Source organism: Thunnus thynnus, chromosome 11, assembly GCF_963924715.1.
Source record: "Thunnus thynnus chromosome 11, fThuThy2.1, whole genome shotgun sequence".
In the NCBI taxonomy this organism is placed as follows: Eukaryota; Metazoa; Chordata; class Actinopteri; order Scombriformes; family Scombridae; genus Thunnus; species Thunnus thynnus.
Window position 1 is genome coordinate 16181535 of NC_089527.1, and position 12765 is coordinate 16194299.

At 39.6% G+C, this 12765-nt stretch overlaps 3 protein-coding genes across 5 annotated transcripts in view; 2 read left to right on the top strand and 1 right to left on the bottom strand.

Annotated features, from left to right (window-relative positions):
- Positions 1-6849, top strand: prmt2 (protein arginine methyltransferase 2). Its single transcript, XM_067603355.1, has 9 exons — positions 1-247; positions 362-556; positions 2036-2197; positions 2853-3017; positions 3160-3335; positions 4915-5044; positions 5153-5289; positions 5583-5757; positions 5998-6849. Exons 1-9 carry the CDS (start codon positions 161-163, stop codon positions 6028-6030), a joined length of 1260 nt encoding a protein of 419 aa, XP_067459456.1. The 5' UTR covers positions 1-160; the 3' UTR covers positions 6031-6849.
- LOC137192568 (zinc finger protein 436) overlaps positions 6455-12765 on the bottom strand; it is a 26126-nt gene continuing 19815 nt past the window's right edge. Inside the window, exons 1-2 of one of the 2 annotated variants that reach the window (XM_067603356.1) lie at positions 8436-8613; positions 6455-8131 (exon numbers count right to left, since the gene is read on the bottom strand). In XM_067603356.1, coding sequence (XP_067459457.1) covers positions 7048-8091 — 1044 coding nt within the window. In that variant the 5' untranslated portion in view covers positions 8092-8131; positions 8436-8613 and the 3' untranslated portion in view covers positions 6455-7047. Of the gene's footprint in view, positions 8132-8435; positions 8614-12765 lie in introns of those variants that run through there. The other variant, XM_067603357.1, reaches the window with a different exon arrangement.
- The window catches only part of sacs2 (sacsin molecular chaperone 2), a 22493-nt gene continuing 18615 nt past the window's right edge, over positions 8888-12765 (top strand). The window contains exons 1-2 of one of the 2 annotated variants that reach the window (XM_067603353.1): positions 8888-9064; positions 12352-12397. In XM_067603353.1, coding sequence (XP_067459454.1) covers positions 12369-12397 — 29 coding nt within the window. In that variant the 5' untranslated portion in view covers positions 8888-9064; positions 12352-12368. Of the gene's footprint in view, positions 12398-12765 lie in introns of both variants that reach the window. The other variant, XM_067603354.1, reaches the window with a different exon arrangement.

Here is a 12765-nt window from a genome sequence, read left to right on the forward strand (position 1 = left end):
AAGCTGACGTCAAAACAGGAAGCGTTTGTTAAAGCCACGCCAGTGATGTTTTTACCGCTCATTTCACAGCAGTAGACAGTTATTTTTTTGTCTTTACTTACAGACAAACCAGTTGTCTCGTTAAGACGTGTTAATCACCGGAAACAAAACAGAGACAGACATGCAGACAGAGAAAGAGGATGAGGAGGATTCATCTCCTGAAGAGTACGTTGCTCTGTGTAGTTTCACTGGAAGCGACAGTGACCAGGTTAGAGACCCACACACAGACAGACACATGGCAGAATAATAACTGTACACGAACCACCTGAAGGGTTAAAAAGTCACTGGTACTAGTTGTAACTGTGCGGCTTTTGTCCCGCAGCTGACTTTCAGCAGCGGGGACAGGCTGCTTGTGCATGCAAAGACCTCCTCAGATTGGTGGTGGGCAGAGCTGCAGGGGGTCAAAGGTTATGTCCCTGCCTGCTACCTGCAGCAGGGTGCAGCTGAAGAGGAGGAGGACGCCTCCCTGGAGGACCCATGGCAGGATGAGGAATACTTCGGCAGTTATGGGACACTGGTTAGAAATTTTAAATAAGCTACAAGTTGTACATGCTGACACTTTTAAAAGCTCTCCATCAGACTGTATGTGCAGCCAATTACCCGAAAAAACAGACTGGGAACTGAAATTATTAGAATGAGATAATCCATCTCAATGAACATTAAAGGATATATGCACAATTTCTCAAGTCTGTTTAAAAACAACAGTCAGGTGCCCAAATAAACATGTTTTTCTTGCCATCATCATTCGTCCTGTTCATACTGACCATTAGAAGATCCCTTCATAATACCTTCATGCACTTACAATGTAAGTGATCGGGGGCAAAATCTGCAGGCCTCCTTCTGTTCAAAAATGTATTTAAAAGTTTATCTGAAGCTAATATGAAGCTTCAGCCGTCCAAATGAGTCAAATCATAGATATCTTTCAACATTACAGTCTTTTTAGTGCCAAAGTCTCATTTTGTTACTATACTTCCACCGCAGTTCAACAGGGAAACGCAAAGAGGGAATCTGATGCTAAAAAGACTGTAAATGTGTCAGATATCAACTTGACTCTTGAACTCTTATAAGCTTCAGATAAACTTTCAAATGCATTTTTGCACAAAATAACTGTGTGGGCACACTGTGGACTTTTGGTCCCCATCACTTACATTGAAAGCTCATTTGAAGGAGATCTTTTAATAGTCAGTATGAACAGGAGGAATGATTACAGCGAGGAAAACCTCTTTTAGTGTTCATATGGACACCTGACTGTTGTTTTAAGACAGACTTGAAAAATTGTGAACCTGTCCTTTAACACATTTTCTTTCTGTCTAAGCTAGATCATCCTTGCAGTTGCTACAAGGTTCTGTTCGTTGGTGGTGCGTTTAAGGAACCTCCAACTTAATTCACAAACCATCAGAGAAATCAAACCCAGAGAGATACTTGCATTTAAAAAGCTGTTTTTCCACTACTGAAGTTCGAACCTTGCTCGTCAGCATTTCCTTTAGGGCACCACTTGTCCAAAGAACCCCTACTGCATTGAGTTGTGTTGGATTACTTCTTAAGCAAGTTTTCAAGTAGTCTTTGCAATGTGAATTTCATCCGGATTTAAAGTAGAGTTTGAAGTTAGGAAATTAAACAAAAAACCTATAGTATGCTTTGGAAAATGGTTGTTAGTTAATGTAAAGTATACACAATTTTGAGTTAATGGGCAAGAAATATGGAAGCCCACAGTCTATTTAAGACTAGATAAGTGAATCAGACATGTTGACAGAAAGAACCATATGAATAAATACAAAATTCTTTCTTAATTATTTAATTCTGTCAAGTTTATTTGTGTGTTTTGATTTCACACAGCCGTTTTTCTTTTCTTCTTTTCTTTGGGTCCCAATCAAAAAACTGCTAAACGGTCCATAAACAATCAGTTGAAACAGTAAAATCATGACATGTCACATGTAATGATATACTACTGCAACAACTGTCATCACTAATTTTATTTGATTTTTTTATGATACAGAGGCTTCACTTGGAGATGTTGTCAGACAAGAGCCGCACTGAGGCGTACCGACAGGTTGTTCTCAGCAACAGTGCTTCTCTGAGGAGTAAGGTGGTGATGGACCTCGGCTGTGGGACTGGCATCATAAGCCTGTTCTGTGCTCAGCTGGCACAACCATCAATGGTAATGCCAACAGTATGGCGCAGACTCTCTCTCACACACACACACAGGGCGCTTACGTTATGACGTCCACAAAATGAAATTATTCTTCTTTCTATTCTGTCCAAGTTTAAATTTGAGGAATGGATTGAAATCATCTGTTGGCTTATTGAAGTTTGTGCATTGATTTCTGCAGGAACTGAACTGGATCTTTCTATTCCTGCATCTACCATATGAGCACATAAGCTCACACAAAAATAGTGTGTTTTATTGTAAGCTTGGAATTATGCAGTTCTGGCACGATATTCTCCTGAAATATTGAGCATCGACAATTTTGTCATCCCATCTGGCAAAAGAGTAAGATAATTCCTATTTTTGTAACGTTTAATCCCCAAATATGTTTAAAATCTCACCACATAAACACAGAGTAGCGCTCTAATATCATGAAAATGTGCAGAACTCCTAAAAAATTCCAAGCTTGTGGTAAATCTCCAGATAAAATAGATTGAAAATATGTCAAGTTAAGGTCACTGAACCTGTGTGTAACATTCAGAAATAGTTTACTCATAGTTGTGCTGTATGTTGCACATTACTGTGCCTCTACTCCCATCTGCTGGACAAGGAGTATTGCCACAAGATGTAGTGTATACAGAGTGAAAGTTCCTCTGTGGTATTGTAGGTGTATGCTGTGGAGGCGAGCTCCATGGCAGAGTACACCAGACAGCTGGTGAAGCAGAACGGATGTGAGGAAGTGGTCACGGTGCTGCAGGGGCGAGCTGAGGAGATCGAGCTGCCTGAGCAGGTGGACGTCCTGGTGTCTGAGTGGATGGGTAACTGCCTGCTGGTAATAAACACTCTGCCAATACTGTTTTTACCACTACTTTTTATAATAATAATAAGTTATTGTGTGTGTAGATTTCTTTCTCGGGCCTATTCAGGTTTGAATATACCACGCCATGTTTCTGTCTCCTTTCCCTCTGGTCTAGTTTGAGTTCATGGTGGAGTCGGTCCTGCTGGCCAGGGACCGCTGGCTGAGGGAAGGTGGTGTGATGTGGCCTTCCTCTGCAGCCCTCACCCTGGTGCCGTGTCAGGCTGACAGCTATTTTGCAGAGAAAATGGCCTTCTGGGAGCGGCCCTATGGCCTTGACTTCACCCCTCTTCAGTAAGGACCATTAGTCAGCCACACTCAGTGCACTTTGTCCTGTCTGACTCTTAGGTTTTTGTACTGATTTTCTACAACTGACAAGGTCACAATATTGAGAATAATTTTTATTCGAGATTGTAGAGAGATTCAAATCAGATGTTTCTATGATCAATATCACATTGACTGTGAGCACCAAAAATGCACATCACAGTCACAATTTCAGAAAAGTTCCTGCACACTGTAAGGTCTTTGATGTGTAGCATCAAAAACTCCTAACTTGAGAAAGAAAACCAAAGAATCCCACACACCATCCATCACTTGAACTCACTTTAATAACCAGACGTTTTGGTCCTTAGACCTTCATCAGACAGAATTCATACAAACAAAAAACAGCCACAAAAGTGCCTCATTTTTTGAGAATAAACTTTGTAACTAATGGCTCCTCGAGCCATAAACACTTAATTGCGTGTCAAACACTGATGATCTGTTGACAAATTAATATACTATGTGCTTTTTTTCATACCATGTAAAATCACATACATACTTCTTTATTTTTTTTTAGTAAACATCCCTTATTATGTTGTGCTGTGTAATTATAATTGTGTTTAGAATAGATCCAGTATGATTGATCCGTCAGTACCTCAGGCAGCAGCCAATTAGCATCTATGAATTATTGTAAGTTGCTATAGGCTGCCCTGAAGCATAAAAATGGTGACTCAATTAAATGTTGTCCACAATTGCTAACTGCTATTCAACAAACATTTAAAGGTCATTCTTGTCCTTGGAAATAGTAGATTGACAAAAAAAAAATCTCATCTCTGGGTTGAGTTGCTAGCTTTTTCTGAAGTTTTCAAACAAATCTCATGATCTTCATCAGCAAAGGGTTTTTTGCTCAGTTGTTTGTTCAAGTTGTTTAAATTCTAAAAACACAGGATGGGCTAGTGATTATATGGTATGTCTAAGTCCCTGGGCTCATCGATATCATTTCCTTTATATGGTCAATTATGGGGTTAACAGAAACCTAAGGAAAACAGGAAATAAGTACATATAAGGTTAGTAGTTGAACAAGCGGGCAAAAGGTCACAAAAAGGAAGGCGGTGCAGCTGTGGGGAAGCCTTCCCTCCATAGTAAAGATAAAGAAGGGAAGACAGCACATATGCAGGAGAGATAGAAATGAGAGGAGGAACAACAGTGGTGACATGAACACAAAAAAATCCCTGACTGAAACATATTTAGCATGCTACATTTTATTATATAGAGCACATTGTTTATTAAAGTAATCTACATTTAAGTTGCCAATTGTGGCTGTTAGTAACAATTGTGAGTAAATGCATGAATACAGTTGAAACTTAACATATGCAGGTTCATAATTATATTCTTTATCAATATTTCTAATCTATTATAAACTACATTTCATATCATATAGTTAAAATTACGCCAGCATACACCCATAGGAAACTTATTGTTAACATCTATTGCTTAGTTGTCTCATGTGTGCTTATGATCTATTTGCTCTTCTCCCTCTTGTTGTATTACATATAATCTGTGGTAGCAAACTAGTTTCCTCACAGTGTTGTATTACATTTCATCTCTGCAGGCCTTTGGCACAGCAGGAGTTCTTCACCAAGCCCAAGTTCAGCCACCTCATTGAGCCCGATGACTGCCTCTCCACCCCCAGTGATGTCATCAGCCTGGACATGTACACTCTGCAAGTCAAAGATCTGGAGGTGCTGTGTGTGTGTGTGTGTGTGTGTGTGTGTTTCAGTATTAAAAAAAGTACTCCATCCTATCAAAGTTGTGTTCTGTGGCTAATGAAATGCAGTTTCATTTCTCAGGAAATTACGGGTCAGTTTCAGTTTTGCGTGACGAAATCTGGCTTTTTCCATGGATTCACCGCCTGGTTCACTGTTTACTTTGAGAGCTTGGGAACAGGAGGTGCAACAGTGGAGCTGAACACCGGACCTAACTCTGAGTAAATCTTTTTCCAACACTTATTCACTCTGTTGTTCAGTTATAACATGAGGAAGGCTGGTTTAGTCACTAACAGTAGTGCTCCCGGGCCCATGCAGCATTTTTTAAACAGCCGACACATTGGTTAACACTGATTGGTTAACAGACAAACATTTTGGACTTTATGACCAATATCTGAGTACATCTCTGTGTGTTACAGGCTACAAACACTGCAATACTCTTAAATATGAGTATCTCAAAGAGCCTGAAACTACAATGCACATCAGTATTAAGAAGGCCCTTTTCTCTTTTCAGGCCGACACACTGGAAGCAGACTCTGTTCATGCTGGACAGGCCAGTCAGTGTGTGCTCTGGAGACACTATCAGCGGAAGCGTTCTCCTGTGCAGGAACCCCGTCTGGAGGCGCCACATGACTGTTACCCTGCACTGGAAGATTAACAGCAGCACAGAGGAAACTGATAACTGCCAGGCAAACATCCATTATTCACTTTACACTCCCTTCACCTGAGTGATTCTTTGACTATATCTCTTAAACTGGTGGTAGATTGTTTTTTTTATTATTTTATATGGCATAGTGGGGTACATTTTATTCATGCAATGTGACTTTGTTACATACTGTATAACCCATTAGCTTCCCAAGAGTCCTAACATGACTTTAGAGTCTTAATTCAGAGTTGTTCACTTGTTTTTTTCCCCTCTGTGTCCATAGGTTGGGACAAAGAGTTTCCCCATGTGGAGGTGACGACTTATAACCATCTCCGTCAGCAGTGGATGTCCACAGAAAACAAGTCAAATACATCATCTCTTGAGTGTAGGGTCAGTGAGGTATCAGCTGTAAGCTGCTGCTGGCCTGGAATGAAATGTGACTTTCATATAATGAATGTAGCAGTCAAAGGAGCCTCATCTGGCTGGACATGTAGTCGTACTATTGTGAGCCTGAAACTACAGGCCCAGGTGATACAGCGCACCATGAACTGTGTCAAGAGGAAGTTAAAAGAAGTTGTTATGTGCTCATGAATGAACTGTGGAGCAACACTAACCTGGACTTAAAAAGAGGCTTTATAGACAACCTCCTTTATCGTCATTTGTTAACCAAATGAAACAACAAATTGTTTCTGAAAGATATTTGTTGTCTCAACGTGCAACAAAAGAAATGGTAAACACTATGTTTTTATGCCCATTTTACTCACTGTGCATAGTGTTTTTACAATACGCATTTCATTTACATTGTCATTTGTACAAGTGCTACACATGCCAGTAGTCTTGTCTGGATATAAGAAAACAACAGATCCAACTGTAACTAAGAATGGTTAGAGATATTACATGGTTTTATATATATTCAAAGATTGGAGTGAACAAATGTTACTTACAAATGTTAATTCACCTTATGACCTAAAATATCCATTAAAAAACACAACTGGAGTGATTACAAATATAATTAATTGTTCACAATAAAATTAATTATTCTAAATAAAATAACTACAATTAGTAAACTCATGTCGACATACTGTGAATCATATGAACTTATTTTGGGAGTTATTAAACAACAAATTGTTCTCTATCCCTGTCTGGTTTACGACTGATGGTATATTTTTCATTTGCTCTGTTGGTAACAGGTGAGACTTTGTTTGAAAGCCAGTTTCACTGACATGTCATGACATAACTGCCCAACTGCATTTGTTATCAAGCGCTGTGGCAGAACCTCTTTTTTTTTTTTAATGTAAAGACCATTTTTGTCTCGTGGATGCACCCTTGTCGATCATGGCTCCGTTTTGCTCTTGGCTTTCGCTCTGGAGCGCGTGTTGACCTCTGAGGATAAAGGTTGGGGGGGTAAGGAGGACTCAGGAGAAGCAGGTCTGGACAGCGGGACGAACAGAGGAGGTTTAACCACTTTGTCCTTAACTTGCTTGCTTTTATCCTTTTTCTGCCTCAAGTGTTTATCACAGTGGTTTACAAACGTATCCAGCTTGACAAAGGTCTTGTTGCACACTTTGCAGTGATAAGGTCGCTGTCCCTTGTTGAGGTGTATGTGCAGCCTGATGTATGACGACCGTACGAAGGTGCGGCAGCAGACGCCACACTTAAGATCCTCGGGGCTACTTTGTGTCGTCTGGGTCTGGTTGAGCGCTGGTGCGGATGCTGACTTTTCCTTCCCAGAGGATTCCTTGTGAGAGAGCAGAAGCGACAAAGAGCGAAAACCCTCACCGCACTGCTCACACTTGTACGGCCGCTCCCCTGTGTGTAGGCGAACATGTGCCAGGAGCCCGGCCTTCTGGGTGAACGACTTGTCGCAGTAGGTGCACTTGAAGGGCTTCTCGCCGGTGTGAAGCCGACGGTGAGTCTTCAGATGTGATGCCCGGCCGAAGGTCTTACCACAGTCTGGACATTTAAACGGCCTGTCCCCGCTGTGGATTGTCTTGTGCGCCACCAGGTGGGAGGACTGATGGAAGTACTTTCCGCAGGTGCTACATCTGAACTTCCTCTCCTTGTTGTGGGAGGCCAGGTGAAGGCTCAGGTGAGCTGAGGAGATGAAGGTTTTGGGGCACAGGGAGCAGCTGTGAGGGTCGAGACGGATGCGCCGGTGTGGCCGTCGACCATTGGGGAGGCTGCTGCCTGCCTGGCAGGATAGACATTTGGAAGGACTGTCTGTTTTGTGCACACGCTGCTGTTTAGGAGGTGTTGAAGTGTTGGATGAATCAGGGTCAGAGTCAGGCTGTGGTAGGCTGCATCCACAGTCTGAGCAGCGCCCAGTCTGCTGGCCTTTATCACTGGTTTTATCCAGCATGGTGCCATCTACAACCATAATGGGAGAGGAGGAGCTTTGTGACACATCATGGGGACACCTAAAAGCGAGACACACAGTGTTTGTTACACATTCATACATACACGTGTCCTCCTCTGCTCATTAGCCTGCTAGCTAGTCACCCTTTTCTTTCAGTTCCTCTTTATGATGCCTTCCTGTGTGACAGTGCACGATATATCAACGCTCATCTGATTGCTTGGGTGGAAGAAATGGCCAAACCGGCAGGCCACAGCCGACATGCAAAACACATCACACGCTAACACAGCAGTCTTTCAGCAGCACTGGGCCGCAATGAACCTTAAAGCAACGAGGTCATTCGAGGATGCAAGCAAACGTTTACATACCGTGTTCATGGTTTGACAGATAACGGGTTAAACGTGTTATATCTTGCAAGCATCGTATCACATCACAACGGATTCATTGTTGGATCGCGTTTCATTTCCTGCAAGAAGCTGCCGTCGGGCGTTTGCTGATAAAAAAAAAGAGGCTGCAGCAGCATCTAGCGAGCGGCGGAGTAACTGTTTTATAATCATCTCAGATAGTCTTGATATGAAAGGCAACAAATCTGAAGCATTCAAACTATGTTGTTAAATGCACGAAGCCTCACTGATAAAAACATAATGAGCCCAGGTGTGTTTGTGGTAAATATGGCAACGACATGACGGTGCATTTCATGCAGCAGCGGATATGATGAAGTCTTTAATTTGATAAGTTTCGTTTCCTCTGACAGACCAGAGGAAAACCGTCCTTGTTAAGCTTTGTAGGTGATGCCTCTTAAAGTTTTGTTTCACCTGAAATGGTTCTTGATTTTAGTGGAAAACGAAAGAGACCGAGCAGACTGGAAACGACGTGTGATTTTAGGGTTGGACAGCAGCAGCCTTTATAAGCAGCTGAACTTCTGAATCAGGCATCATTAGGTTTTTATTCACCCTTATCACAGCCGGACTGATGCAGGTCTTCAGCTATGATTGAGGTACTGTAATTTTACTACTTTGTGAATAATCATCTTTATCAGCAGCTCCATGTCAAGTAGGCATTATGGGGAAAAAAACAAAACAAAACAAAAAAAAAAACAAATTTATGTTGATTTGGTCATTAATTATTTCTCAAAATGCTATTTTTTTGTATTATTCTTCTGCATTTATTGTCTTTGTATTTATTCTTTTGTGCATGAATTCCTGCATACTTTTCCTGCACTTATTAATCTGTCCATTTCCTGGTTGGTGTTGGGCATTATTCAAGCACAAACTATGAATTCAGAGGTTTCACCAGCGTTCATTTCCACCAGAGGGTGGTCATTTCATCTTTTCAGTATACTTTAACAATAATAAAATTGCTGCAATACTATTATAGAGTAGTAGAGTAGTTGGTTGGGAAAGTCAGTAAGGCAGCAACATTGAATCATTGAAGCACATTTATTTGTGCAAATCTAAGCTAAGACTGAGCATCTAAGTGTAGAGGTTATGAAAAAGTTGCATGAAAACATAAAATTATGTTTTAAATGACTGCTGATCTCGAAACTGTCGACTCACTCATGTGTCACTCATGCACCTGCTTGTATGGCATACTGCTGTATTGTGGAGTAAAACTGCATGAAACCGGACAAACCAGTACACTAGAACAGTTTTAGCCTTACAAAATGGAAGTCAATCACAATTATGTTAGTTGTGATGAGTCCACGGGATCATACAAGCAGTTTCTTCTACAACACAGCTGTGACTCAGCAACATTATTTGGATACTCTAAATAGCAGGACTGATGGAACAAACAGCTGTTCTAGGTGTTATGGGGTTTTCCAGAAAACTCAGTGAGCCTGCACTGTGAAAGAGGAACCAGTTTTACCTGTTTTTACCTGTTTACAAATCTGATATAAACACATTTAGATATAATCAGGGATGTATTCCAGAAAGCGTTTATTGAAAACTCTGAGTTTGTTTAAGCCTGAGATGAGAGAAACTCAGGGTTTTCAGTTCCAGGAAGAGAGGTAACTTAAACTCTGGGTGTCTGTGAATCTAATGTGCTTTCAGGCAGGTTTTGGTTCACCAAACCCTGAGTTTCTCTTTGTCTCCTCCCTCCTGCAGAGTCTGACTCAACAATTAATTTCCTCATTCATTCAGCCCATATCGTTCACGGACTGAATGAATGAGGAAGTCCTTGAGACTGTATGTCGGAATCAAAATCCCTGTTGGATATTAGTTTGTTACTCAAGGACTATATAAAGTTACAGCTTTTATGCACATCAATGAATCCACCCTCAGCTCAGAATAAAACCTCCACGTCCTTCTTTTATAATACTTTGACTCTGTGCACATTGATCAAGCAGCTGTCATGTTATTTGAGCAGTTCCTGCACTGAAATGTTTATTTAAACTGAGATTAATGTGTAATCTCAGTTCAAATAAAAAAAAATCTGTATCAAGCTTTAGACACATATGATTAATGAATAATTAGCCTATATATCACTCACACACAGTGGTTGGTTGCACTGATTTAACTTTCTTATCATAGTTTTCATTTTATATTGGAAATTATATTAATTTATCTTAGTGAGCAGGGTTGTGGTGCACCTGCAGACTGCACACTACTTATAGTATGAAAGTGAGTCTTTTAAAGAGGGGTCAGGGGTCAACATGAAGTTCACTGAATACATTGTCAAAGTTTAGCAGAATTTCTACTATTTTGTTTTTAAAGTAATTAACAACTTATGTACATTTCCAGCTTCGTATACTTTAAGCCATGGGAACATCTATTCAGTTGTACTAATGTATTATTAATAACTGTCCCTAAACTGGATTTATTCATGCTGCTTTTATCTGTTTTTGACTGATTTGCTTGTTCAGTTATCTATACTGGTATTCTCCCACTTTGTCTCCTGGAAAGCATAGTGGAAAACACAAGCAGATCTATAACTCAAGAAACTCAGGACTTAAATTAATAAATAATAAGTATAAAATAACTTTATTACTTGTCTGTCTTGATTAAACCATAAATGCAGGTGTAAATGTAACACAAATGCTAAACATATACAAAACCCAAACAAAACCTACAAATGACAAGTACGGAAAGAAAGTGTAATGGAGACAAATGGTGTCGTCTCATCCACTTTGTCACAATGTGTTTTAACAGAATTTCAGTGATACAGTGTAAATTTACTACATTTGTTTAAATAATTGAAATAAAGTCACTGTTGAGCCAAGATCCAAACAGCCGTCTAAACATTTACTCTCAGTTTGAACCTTACAATCACACATCTCTATGCAAAATATGTCTTGTCTGTTTGATCTCTCTTTATCTTTTTAATCTTCAACTATATTTTTCATCTTCGGTTGCTTCCTCCTGTGTTTTGTCCCCATTCGAAGCTGAATGCATATATTTATATGCTGTATATATATATTAAATGTATCGTATAGCCCTAATACACAGTAAGATCCCACCAATTTATCATCCATTATAAAAAATCAGTCTGGTAAATGATGAATGAATGGACTTCGCTGAATAAAACTTTATTGTGCAAATTATTAATTCTTTTCCCCACTCCAACTCAGCTCTGTCACTGCTGCTGTGTTTTAAAGATTAATGTGCACAATCTACATACAGGCGCATAAATACCGCCACTGGATTAAAATGGAGACAAAGTCTGCCTCCATGGTTATAAATGATTTATTTTCACATCTTTAGTCTTGGTCTGACCATAAATGCCTGAACCATGCTGACCAAAGAAACAGGATAATTACACATGCAAGTAAACAATTACAGAGATGAAAAGAGAAATATAGATTACACAGATACAGATAAATACATATTCAAACAAATACAGGACATAATGCTTTCTATGTCTGTTTTTCATTTTTGTATTCATTTACTTCTACTTTTTATTCTATTTATTTTCTCTTTTTAAAGTATATCATACTCATGGCATTGCCAACACAGGGTTAGAGTTTTTTTTTATGTTTAGAAGTAAACAATAATGTCTGATTATGTACATTTCCAGCTTCGTATACTTTAAGCCATGGAAGCCATTCACTTGTACTAATGTATTAATATATGTGCTTAAACTGGACTTATCTATGCTGCTTTTGACTGATTTAGTTGTTTCGTTGTGTACACTGGTACTCTCTTTCCTAATGGAAAAATAAAGTTGTTTGAATTGAAATAATAGGATGTTTTAAAGTGCTTAGGCTTTACAGCTTTATGTTAATGTAATTTGAGTTTGGTGTGGATAAAACAATGCATTTGTCACAATACTCTGACTCTCTTCCAGCATCCAAGCCATGAAGGATGAGTCTGAAAACAAAGAAAAAAACTCGGTAAGTTGCATCAGGTATGACTGATGACAGTAAGAGTGTTATCTTGGGGGCAACAGGCAAATGTTTGAGTTACTGGCACTGAGACTGCCTAGATTGCTGTTTAAGTTTTGCTGCAACTGCCAGGTGGTAAAAAATAGCCCAAACTAGTAGTTAGATAACGGTGTCAAACCCTGATACAAGCTAATGTTGCTCCCTTATTTCGGAGAAAAACACAATTTCAAATTTAACTATAAATTCTGATACAATATTTTTGACCTCTCTAGGAAATATAAATAGTATGTCACAGAGGATTACTGAGGACATCCATGTCCACTGGTGAATACATAGTTTTGGAAAAAAACATTTTGGTTGGTGTATCAGATTTATCT

Bases quoted from the DNA above. Each gene is read 5' to 3' on its own strand.
- prmt2 (XM_067603355.1), top strand. From the start codon at position 161: ATGCAGACAGAGAAAGAGGATGAGGAGGATTCATCTCCTGAAGAGTAC. The intron at 5,045-5,152 runs GTGCTGTGTGTG...TTCATTTCTCAG, and splicing joins TGCAAGTCAAAGATCTGGAG to GAAATTACGGGTCAGTTTCA. The intron at 5,758-5,997 runs GCAAACATCCAT...CTGTGTCCATAG, and splicing joins AGGAAACTGATAACTGCCAG to GTTGGGACAAAGAGTTTCCC.